Source organism: Syngnathus leptorhynchus, chromosome 2 (genome assembly GCF_054491065.1).
Source record: "Syngnathus leptorhynchus isolate UIUO chromosome 2, UIUO_Slep, whole genome shotgun sequence".
NCBI classification, from domain to species: domain Eukaryota; kingdom Metazoa; phylum Chordata; class Actinopteri; order Syngnathiformes; family Syngnathidae; genus Syngnathus; species Syngnathus leptorhynchus.
The window spans coordinates 14658885-14671001 of NC_141196.1; the positions used below are offsets into that span (position 1 = coordinate 14658885).

The following is a 12117-nucleotide window of genomic DNA, read 5'->3' on the forward strand; positions in this document are numbered from 1 at the left end:
CTAATAATTTGTAAAGATTTCCTTATTCATAAATGGTGGCAATACATCACACTATCTAGGAAAAAAAATACAACTAAATTTCAAAATGCAGTCAAAAATTGTTGACTTGAATTGGTTAAGTGAATTCACAATTGTATTGTTAGTGCAACAAAAAACGAGTTGAGCAAATATTAACAGATTTCAATGAAGAAGCAATTCGGAAGATGAATGAATGAATACGTATGAATACACAATACTGTCAATGTTTCTGCTTTGTATACATTTTTTGGTTCTACAAATTGGTTCATGGTTCAAAGACATGAAACTGATTTTACCACACATGCTGCCTGCACTGCTTCAGACACACATCCAGCATTGGGGTCACACCAGAACACATGGCATTGGAAGTGTTGGTTTCCCGTGTCCATGATGAAGGCAAATGTGTGGACGTCCCGCCCGACTCCCATGAAGGATAAGAAACGGACCCGACACTCCACCAATGCCTCTTCTTCCTCCTCCTGACAAGAAATCATGATGAGAATTCAATTCATCTCTTCTAGATAGCGTTGAATCCGCCTAACAGTTAACAGAATTAGTGCTGAACATAATAGTGTATAATCCAAAGCATGCCTTTTCTTTGATAACAGCCAGAGTGGTGTCAGCAATGCTAAGAATGACAGGTGTCCAGTCCTCCTTGCCTGTGGAGGACACCAGGCTGTCAATGGCTCCATTTATGATGTCCATACCTAGGGAGAGAATACACACAAGGGAGCATGAAGCAGGAGATGACGACGGGAGGAATTTATTGCATATCGGAAGGGGGCCGTTTGATTTTTAAGAGCAGGCTCATATGTACCTATGGGTCGATTCACTGATGTCACACCCAGATAGAAGACGTGGAACTTCTGCACCAGCTCAGTCTTTGGCAATGGAAATTCTGAACAGTGGAAAACACAACAAAAAAAACCCACGTTTTTACGTTTGACAGTGGTCCTGACAATTTAATAATTGGATCAAACTAAAGAAATAAAAAGGCTTGTGGATATTTGCATAGTTGGTATGATTAGGGCTGGAAGTTTTTTGGGTGGGAGTCCTGCCAGGTTTGCTTAGATGGAGGCTTGCAGCAGAACAGATTGCGCAAAGATGCCGGTACCGGCCTGCATCAGCATCGACATCAGCAAGGGAGTTCAATTAAGTTCATACGCCGCCCAGAGGACCTCATTTTAGTGAGTTCAATTTTGGAGTTATGAAAACTGCACCAGATCACACTACGGGGTGTTTCTATTCCATTGCATGCAAAGAGCAAAATAATAGAAACCGGTCTCCCAGATTTTTATTTTTTTCTGCATTTCTTCTGCGCATAGTCACTTGTTATGAACAGGTTCACACGTTGCCGTTCTTCATAATGAGCTTTGGCCCATTTATTTGGCCGGCATTTTAAATAGTGATTTCCAGAGAGTAGAAATTCTTTTAAATAGTGATTTCCAGAGAGTAGAAATTCATCATGAGCTCACCTGGGTGATGGCTATGGACGGACTACCGTAAATCTGTCTGGGTTAATGTCTTCTACCTGGATTCACCTCATCAGAGTGCACTCACATAGAGATTTTCTCGTATCATTTCCATTGGCACTTTCAGGAAACTATGATTGTTTTTTCTTTACACTTGAATGCACAGTGAGGGCAAACAGAGGACAGAGATTTTTTTTCCTGATATCAGCAGTAGTCCCATCTAAGATACCTTTGCCGAGACCCACTGCACAAGAACATTGATGGAGAACCATCCATCGAATTTCTACATCGCTTATTCAGTTCCGGGTCAGAAGGATCTCAAGCCCGTCCCATCTGCTATTGGGCGAAAGACGGAGTGCACTCTGGAATGCCCACCAGTCAATCACAAGGCTCACATAGCGACAGACAACAGTTCACACTGGTGGTACACAATTCTGGTGGATGAACCACCATCAAGAATTTGGGATGGAGAACCAGTAGAGCAGTGTTTACAACCTTTTTTCATCCACGGCACACCTTTTCATTGGAAAAAATCTCAAGGCACACCACCAAAAAAAAAAATCTGGTGTTACACCAGTTTTTATATCAAAATTATATTACAACGAAAGACGGTGTGAAAGTGCTACATAAATAAAGTCCTATTCCTATATGTGTGGAGAGAGTGGAAGAATTTAATCAAAATAAATTATTTAATAAATAAGTAAATATTTTTAAAATTGTGTATATTTTCAATAAAAGTGACAGATTTAAAAAAAAAGTTTTAGACAGTGTAAGGAATAAACTATTGAAAGTGGTTGTGATTAAAATCCAAAAGAATCAACATGACTTTGTTGACTGTTTTAGACTACCTCTATGAATATTGCGACAATAAGAACAAGGTCAAATTTAAAGACGCTCTGCTGTTATGGCAACAGCTGAGTGGTGATCAGAATCAAGGTGTCACAACTTGACTGTGTATTTTACGTTGGTGAAAATATCCATCAGTCCACGAACGTACCACGGCCATCAGAGCGTCAGAGCAGCAAACAGAATATGTGCCGCTGTACCACAATCAGACCGACACAGCATGCAATCTCAAAATATTAAATTTCATAAACCTAGCATGTGGCCAACAATTGCCTTTTCACATGGGCACACCACAAAAGGATAGAAGTGTTTGCGTGTGTGCTTGGAAGTGTGTTTATATGAGTGTCCACACCTTGTAGGGGCACATCAGAGCCAGTCTGGGAGGAGCTGCCAGCTGCAGCCTTGGCACTTTTCCTTTCAGCCATAATCTAGACAATAGAAAAACACAGAATTATAGGTGAGAGGAGCAAAACAAAACACAGGCATAACACAAACAATGAGAGGGAGAAAAAAACAGAGGCAATTAGAGAAGACAATAAAAAGTGAATGTAACATAAATAAATAAATAAACAGAATGTAAAGAACTATACAGTTCACGCATCATGATTTCATGCATTCATTACATTTTTTTTCTCCCACAAATATTAAATACATTCTTGTGAGCATTATCAAATGGTCTATCTATGTGTGTTATTGTCCAAATGTCCATCGCTACATCATCAATGCGAATCAGCTCATCAATTGCGTTCAGGATTGTACTTTTCTTCTGTCTTGCAAAGTTTTATTGTTTTATCCAACTTTTTTTTTTTTATGATTTTTTGAGTAAACTAAAAACGGAATGGGCAGTCAATACCTCAAAGAAAGCACTCTGAAGAATTATTCACTATCTGCCAAACTGTTAATTTTGTGTGTGGTTGTGATGGTAAAAAAAAACCAAAATTGCTCACAACTCAAGACAAAAAAATATTTTTGTACTTCTGTACTATAAATCTTACTTTAGCTTCATCATTGCCATTTCAGGGTTTTCATTTTAAATATACAATCACATGACCAGTAAATTCAATTTATTCTGTCTGAACAAGCTCAGTTATTATTCAGCCTTTGATCATTTTTGGATGCTAATTTCAGCAGAGGAATAATGGCAGTGTCATATTCCATCACTCAATGAATCTTTGTAGAATTCTGAATTTAACTGAGTGAAAAGATGCAATCTGTTTTCCTCCTTCCACTTGGCTGCCCTTCTGCTGCAGTGCTCGCACTCAGTGTGCTGTTTGCACGCCATCACTGCGCTCACTTTGTATGTATGACACCCTCTATTGATTACAAGTGTCGTTCATCAAAATGCGTGTGGTCGGTTTGCATCACATCTAGCTGGGGAACGTGTGAAAATAAACATAAAGGAGGGAGGGAGGGAGGTAGGTAGGTAAGTAGGTAGTAGGTAGGTAAGTAGGTAGGTAGGTAAGTAAGTAAGTAAGTAGGTAGGTAAGTAGGTAAGTAAGTAAGTAGGTAGGTAAGAAGGTAAGTAAGTAGGTAGGTAAGAAGGTAAGTAAGTAGGTAGGTAAGTAGGTAAGTAGGTAAGTAGGTAAGTAAGTAAGTAAGTAAGTAAGTAAGTAAATCCGAGGTTGGCATTGGCAGTGTCTGAATTAACTTATTCACGTTAGTCATCCAAGATACATAGTACAATAATGATATTTGATGATGGTGTTTTTACTGTTCTGTGCAATACACCTCAAAGGACCCCCCCCCCCCCCCCCCCACACACACACACACACTATTTGGTTAATAAGAGCATTCGTGTAATAAATACGACATTTTCACGCCATCTTCTTAAACTTTTCTGAAGACAGTCTGCAGCCTATCAACAACATCCCTATGCCTTCTGAACTCTCTAAACAGGGTGACGTGCTGATTGAGAAGATCTGTAGTTGAATCATTGTTGGCCTTAAGAAACACTGAAGGTCAAGCATTAGAATGGTTAAACGGCTCATGTTTGCAAGCATTGCTAGCTACACATAAAGGGCTTGATAAAATAAAACACTCTTTTCAACACAACAACCACCACAGTGTGAAAGCTTGGCAGTGGCTGTGAACTGGTAGTGGCACCCACCTTGGAGCAGATTTCGTGAAGACTTGTGGCGATGGCTGCGGCGGGCGTATCACATCGAAACACGTGACACTTGAGCACTCGCGTGTTCTTGTCCCTTGCCACATAGGCAAAGTCCCTGAGGACACATGAACCATGCAAATTATCACATGGCCAAACCATGACATCCTCATTACTGTGAAGTAAAATTGGAAGCTGACCATTCATAGGACACTTATAAGGTGTGGGGGCAATAAAGTAAGTATATTGATTACTTTGATATGAGTGGTTCTCAAATTTTTTTAACACCAATTTTCATATCAACAAATACTCTGCAAGTACCACTATAATGAGCAACATTCAAATACAGTAATGCAGTAGGCCCAAGTGTTCATCAAAAATGAGGCTGGGGTTTTACACCGCAAATGTATTGACTATCATAAGTCTCGAGAACTATTATGCAGTTTGAACACTGTGCTTTAATATGGGGTTATGAAATAAATACCCAACTGATGAAGTAAAATTGCATTCCACATAAAATGTTTTTGTTACCTACAGTAATGTTTTCGAACAATTATGAAAGATTGAATGAAAATATACTGGAAATAAAAGTTGAATAGAACTCAACTGTACACAAAAAAATGTGCTGCACATCAAACCTATTTTTTCCATCAAAATGTAAACATAGTACTTAAGCTGAAATGGATGGAGGTATGGATAGACGGAGGATTAAAAAACATTTGAGCCAATGTGACATGATTCACATTGAACTTTTACATTCAGGGATTCTTTTGCGTAACAGCCAATGACAGTACAGCTTCTAAATGTAGTCCTCCGCACCCAAAAAATAAAATAAAAATAAATTGCAAAGAAAAAAGTGAAGTGAAAGAATGCTGACTGATGTAATGGAATCCTGGAAGTTTTTTTTTTTTTTCTCAAGATCCCAGCCAAGGGAAAAGAAGATATCGTAAATGGGCCTTTAATGTCTGAAACTCATTTATTAGCAGGCATACGGTTCCATTTATCTTCTTTATGGTGAGAACAAAACGTCCAGAGTGAAGTTAACAAGTTACAAAGAGTGCACAACGTGAAAGAAGACGATGAATAAACATCAAATGCAATGCAGGCTAAAGATGTTTTGTTTTGTTTGAGGAAAAGCCTCCTTGGCATTATTGGCTTCTTTAGGAGTTGTTGTTGTTTTCTATATGATCCATTTCATTTGAACAGCATTATGATGACTGCTGGCTCTCCCTCTAGCCTGCAGGTATTACTTCTTGTAAGAGCTGCTTTGGGACATTAATGCATATTGAGATGAAATGCTTCACCTGGAGGGCGTTTAGTTTTGTGCCAATATTTGGATTAATGGCCAATTTATATTCCACTTTTTCTTCACCCTTTGCTTCTTGGATGTGCTCAGCTTACATCTCCCATACCAATTCCTGGAACTGACTGTTAAAATCCCCACTTGAAATCGTTTTATCCCCATCCTCTTTCATAGTGTGTACATGCCCCTGATCTTCTATCACCTCTTTTTTCTTAAATGAGTTCAACAACTTTTCAAAAAACAAAAAACATAATTTGCTTGGTCTCATCACTGCAGTTTGCATCATAAATTTAATTTCAAAATAAAAAATATGTTGCTACAGTTCTTTTCACTAGGTACATGTGAAAATTATTTACTAAAACTCACTGTGAACAAGCAACATTTTGGACCTTTTTAAATCAATTTGAGTGTTTTTAAATCAATTTTGAATTAACCAATCAAGATGTTGATAGCAACACTGTAAGGCATGTGATTTAACAGCCACAATAATAGTGAGATGGGGCTTAACGCGGAATTTCAAAGAGCTGTATTTTAGAGAGCACCTTATTTAGTGTTTCGGAAAAGAATAGGACAGTGCATTTCTTCTACAGAGTATGTAATAATTTGTCTGCACCTAAAAACTCATCTAAGGCCTCAAATACAAAACATCTTCACAGATGATGTTTTTGCTGCCTTCAGCAACAAAAAAACTGCTCTGTTTTTTGAGTCCGTAATGATGGAGATGTACTGGCGATACCCTACGGTGGCTGTAATTCCTCTGACTCAAACGAGCTATTTTTGTAAAACCTCATAAATTTAAGGTGTGGGAAGAGGAAACGTTATAATAAATGTCTAATCTTCTGCCATTGCAGCACCAATGTGCTGCTTGTAAATTCACCTATTTGTGGATCTTTTTGGGGGGGGGGGAATGGTCTGCCTAGTCTCAGTTTTTGTGCTCTTTCTGAAACACCGTGAAATGCCACATAATCATTCCAAAGCCTTTGTAATATAAAAGTAGGGCTTTGGGGTCAAGTGGTATTTTGGTGTCAAGGAACTATGATGGAGGGAAGAAACTTTTAAGACACAAACCAAAGTGTAGACATATTTAGTCATGGTGTGATTGAAGAAAAGCAAAGAGAAAAGTACATTGTAGGTAGGGGAGGGCACATTATTTATATTTTTTGAAAAACAAGTTTTAGCATTTTTGATTTTTTTTGTGTTTACAGTCATCAAGAAAAAAAACGTCCGCTGCGTCATTAGCTAAAAGTCAAGGGCCAAATGTTTCTTTACTGCTCTCTAGAGGGAAACATAGGTTTAACCTGATCCGCAATGAATGTCATCGGTAGAAATTGAATCAATTAGTCCACAAGTCGACCAATTAGTCAAGTCGACATCCGCATCAATGTTTAACTCTTAAAGTCGACTAAAGACTTATTTTGAGCATCTCCCAGCGGAAAGGCGATGCAGTCCAAAAGTATGAAAATAAGTTGTTGGTGGAAGATAATTGGCTCGATTAGCTTCAGCTAGTTCAATCATCGCTAGTCTTAAGATATTCACACCCATGAGATCACAGAAGGGGCATAAAATACAAAATAAATCTTTTGTCATTCAAGTCATCTGATACATTTTCCAAACCATCATCTGCACAAATGGAAACGATGCAGCAGTCACAGCCGGTGCTCATCATAAAAAGCTTTGTGTTCATGAGTGCATTACCCAAGCTATGATACTGCTTAATTGTGCTCATACAGGCAAGGTCGATAACACTCCTCGCCTGTGGCCAAAGGAAATAATGTGATGTGGCGTGTGTGAGGTGTGGATGTAGCCACTGGGCCCGCTTTGAGAACGTTTGAGCAGCGTGCCAACGAGGAGAATTAGCCACTTTTCGGCTTCCACTACAAATGGTGTGTTTATGACCTCACTATAGGCTCTCATGGGGAGAGAAACAAAAGGCATTGGATTTTCTTGATAGCCCGTGGCCACACTGGCTTGCTGCCAGTTTTTAGACTTTCAGTCGTTGTTGCAATGGTGACACGACGAATCGCTTCGACAGCTCATGGATGTAGTAGCAGTTCATAGAGGTATTGTACTCGTACCTTCCGGGTTGTACCAGATGGACACAGACTTTTTTCCTCATGTTATCATAAGTTGTTATTGTAAAATGTGTTGTATTTGAGTAAAACATATGCCATGATTATATATTTATTATATTTATATTGATGCCATGATCATATATTTATATTATGAAGGTGTGTGTGTTTTTGAACAGAAATTGAAGAAAATAAAACATTTTCATCACCATTACATAACGTGATGGGATTATCAAGTATCAGTATGTATTGATGAGTACGCAAATGAATCCCTTGTAAAGTTGTTTGTTGTAAATAAGATCATGTGGTTCCACAGGCAACCCCTAAAAATATAAAATAAACCAATCTGTTGCCAATCCATGATTGTGGCAAAAATGAAGATACATAATCACACTTTAGTAAAACAGGAAAAGTTAGATTTACCTTTCTCTGGTTCCCAGGAAGCAGAGGGAGAGGAAGATGAAGATGAGAGAATGCGCAGCAAGAAAGAGGAAGGTAAGAATGAAGTTGGGGTTGCAAATGGAAAGGAAAACAAGAGCACAGGGAAAGAAGCAACGTTATTACATTCCATCGAAGATCGACATCAGGTGTTGGATTATGTGGATGCGTGTAAACATTGCTCATTCTCATTGTTCTTTGTTTACAAGAACATATCACATCAAAGAAACTGTCTACTTGTTAATTTTGGCTGTCCCATCTTGTCACTCACTATTCCTACCATGCATGTTTTTGGAACATGGGAGGAAACCAGAGTACCTGGAGGAAATCCCTCCAGGCATGGGGAGAACATGCCAACTCCACACATGCTTCGAAGCCACAACCTCAAAACTGCGAGTCAGATGTCCTCACAATCTTGAAGCATAAAATGATTCAAGTGTGTTTCAATATTATTGAGTGTGTCTGTAAATGCGTATGGGAGCAGGTGGTAGATTTCAGACCAAAACTTCAGAATAAGAGTTTGAGTCTTGCTGCCTGCTACAGTTGGTGGTTGCCATCTCACGCGCACACAAATACATGCGCACACACATGCGTGCATGTTTTGCTCCCAACCTCCACAACGTCTCTTGAAACAATTGTCTTCATTTCAATCAGAAACTTCACATCAAACTGCACAAAAACTCCTCCAACAAAAACAGTAACTGTAAAAAACTGTCAGATTGTCTTTGTTTTACTTAGCACAAAGGTCAAACGTTTAGTAGCATAGTCAGTCATGGATCAATAACAAAAAATATATAAAGAGCATAAAGATTAAAATGAATATTCCCATGAATTATCCTAATCCCTGTCAATTCATGGCAGAATTATTTTGATAATTCCTTGGATTTTATAGTTTCTGTCACCTTTTTGTCATTCTTTGAATCAATTGAAACCCTCATGGTGATGCGAGTGCATTTGGATTATCTTTAGAGCTCTCGCACCGGATGTCATTAGATTATGAACGTTTGCCTGATCATGTGGTCAGTGAGTGTGTATATTATTTACACTATAATAGACAGTTTAATGGTTTCAATGCGGATGTTTGCGATGGGGCTTGTATTCTAATGTAGGAGGATTTTGCTTAAGAGGCCACAGGAGCTTATTCACTGATCCATTGCTTAGTGACAGAATGATTTGATATGGAGTCAATGAATGAAAGCCCTAAAGGTAGGCAGTCAGGAAACGGCGCTGAAAGGTGAGGATGTATCAATTAATCAATCAATATCCTGTATTTAACCAGGTCAAACACATTGAGATTTTAAACAGCGTTTCCAAGCGTGACCTGCCCAAGACAACAGAACAAAATATCACTGGTTGAACCAAACACTGAAGAAACAGATAACGTATGTTCAGACATACTTAAGAAAAAGAAATATGGGATTATATCTGATTACAGAGTGCAACCACAAGATCCAGTTGAATTTTTTACTCTGTCTGTTACAATTCCACCAGAGTTATCAGATGCGTCCATTCCAAGTTCTTCTGTTTGCGTAAGAGAATGACACTTAATATAGAGTAACAATGTGAAAGACAATACGAAACATTGGAAAGGAAAAACGTAAAGCAATTGACACTCACTGAAAAAGGTTTATAATTGCCTATGGATGTCAGAATGGGGAAGCCATTTTTTCATTATTAGACAAAGATATGGCCTGACCAAATGAAGTATTTCTTCTCACGACATTCTATTGGTCCTTGGCCTGAAGATGACAGAAGATTTGTTTTAAAGTGAGTTTTTCAGTGAATAACAAAGGAAGGTTCCTCCCAAAATCTACTTTTAATTGCCATAAAATGTCACAAGCTCATGACAAAGGACTACATTTGCTTCACTCAATTTTCCTAATTCATCTCAACATAGTTCATTAGCACTGAGATGGCAGCAAGCCACCAATGTCACAACAGGCTTCAAATGTCTTCATTTTGCCTCTTCGTGTTCTAAGACGACATCATAAACTCCCCAAACTGCAGCAATAAAAGATCATTGCAAGAGTATTGAAAACAATACAGAGAAAACTTCCCTAGTGATCCGGAATGGCTCAGTGGAGACTGATGTCCTCACCAAACCATCTGTGTGACACACACTAAAACGCACACGGGAGTAAGACAATGTGTGTACACACAAACTCCGGTGATCAAACAGCTTCACAAAACACAGAGTATGCTATGCTAACACACTGTAAACACTGTATGGTAATTGCAAAGGGAAATGCTGATTGCAGACATCTTGGGAGTGAAACACACTCATCTGCCATTAGGGAGTTTTTCCAAGATATGATCTGTTGTTCTCCCAATTTTTAGCAGAACACAGATTAGCGGACATAGTGCAATTCATCTGAATAGAGGTCTGACATTTTTATTGCCACTCCAAGTTGAAATTTACCATCAAATCAAGCATAAATCAAAGACCCGTGTGTTTAACAAAGTAATAAAATTTGCATTTGGAAGTTGTCAGAAGTAAAACAAACAAAAAAAATATTCACAAATATTCATGAATAGCAATTTCAGATCATAAGATTTTGCAGCAGTTTCTTAAATATGTTTTCTCTACTATACATTCGATTATTTGGAAATATACTCTTTTAAAGATTTAGATTAAAATGATGATGATTCTTTAATAGTTGACAATATTGTGACATTGGCTTGACCCCTCCATTAGGGATGAAAGTATTGTCAAATCTTTATTAATAAATTATTGTCAAATCTTTATCAATAAATTCATCAATCATGGGTTGAAGAGGAAAAACATCCACCGTTGCAAAGTAAAGGAGCAGGTGTCCAATTACTTTTGTCCATAACCAAGGTTAAATATGTCTTTCTAAATAGACAATCTGTCTTCCGCTAATGCCTCACAATCCACAATAGCTTGTCTCACATTTTTACAATTACGAATAAAATAATATCATATCATATCGTCAATATTCAACTGTGAAGAAAGAATTCTAACTAAATTGCGTGATGATAAATGCACATAACAAAAGTACCAGTAATTTGATACAAATTCAAATAAAATGGAGATGAGAAACCTGCAGAAATGAGGAACAAAGAGAAAGATTTATCGAGAAAAGTGGACTGTACAGCACTTTCAGTATTTGAATTTGCCGAAGACACTTTGCCAATAGCCTACTTGTGGTTGGGAGAAAACACCCACCTCTGAATCTCAATGCAAATTGTTTCATGTATTTCATAGCCACAGGCAACCAAGAGTGCTTTGCATAGAATTGATGACAAAAATGATGACAGGTAGCAGAGAAGACTAAACTTCAAACAAAGCAAGCAAAGAAAATAAACCAAAAACAAACATGGCATATTTCTGTTGATCCTAAACTTGTCTAAATATCTGTTGAAATGTATTGCGAGAACTTATGCTTGGAGGAAAAGATTGAATCACTACCCACTGATAAAGTACCTTTAGCATTTGTTGCCATCAAGTCTTATTTTGTCAAGCTGCTATTTCACACTTTTGGGGCGTGCTAACCTAAAAGCTGAGAGCAATGCAATAAATGCCATTTTTTTTCCCCCATCTTATTTCAATTCAGTTCAAGTCTGCTCTGACGAACATATATATAAATTTACAGTGTTAGTGTTTTCAGCCAAGGATCACTCAGTTTGGTGAGAAGTACTAACTAGAAGTAGCCAGTTTTGGAAGCCTAAGTAAATCACGATGAAGTTTTGTGACGTTCATACTCACATCCACGCACACTTTATGACCTGATTCCAAGGATTTGGCAAGGCAAGGAAGGCTAAAAAGGAGAAAAAAAGAGGCGTGGGGGGCTAGAAGAGAGGGGTAACACAAGCTGGGAGGCACACGACACCCACATGTCAACACTC

The 12117-nt window shown here is 38.2% G+C and overlaps 1 protein-coding gene across 2 annotated transcripts in view; it reads right to left on the reverse strand.

Annotated features, from left to right (window-relative positions):
• LOC147060933 (amyloid beta precursor protein binding family B member 2-like) overlaps nt 1-12117 on the reverse strand; it is a 32906-nt gene that overhangs the window by 3376 nt on the left and 17413 nt on the right. For both annotated transcript variants that reach the window (XM_085905804.1, XM_085905802.1), the window contains exons 9-13: nt 4444-4558; nt 2689-2764; nt 836-916; nt 610-725; nt 315-497 (exon numbers count right to left, since the gene is read on the reverse strand). In XM_085905804.1, coding sequence (XP_085761930.1) covers nt 315-497; nt 610-725; nt 836-916; nt 2689-2764; nt 4444-4558 — 571 coding nt within the window. The remainder of the gene's footprint in view (nt 1-314; nt 498-609; nt 726-835; nt 917-2688; nt 2765-4443; nt 4559-12117) is intronic.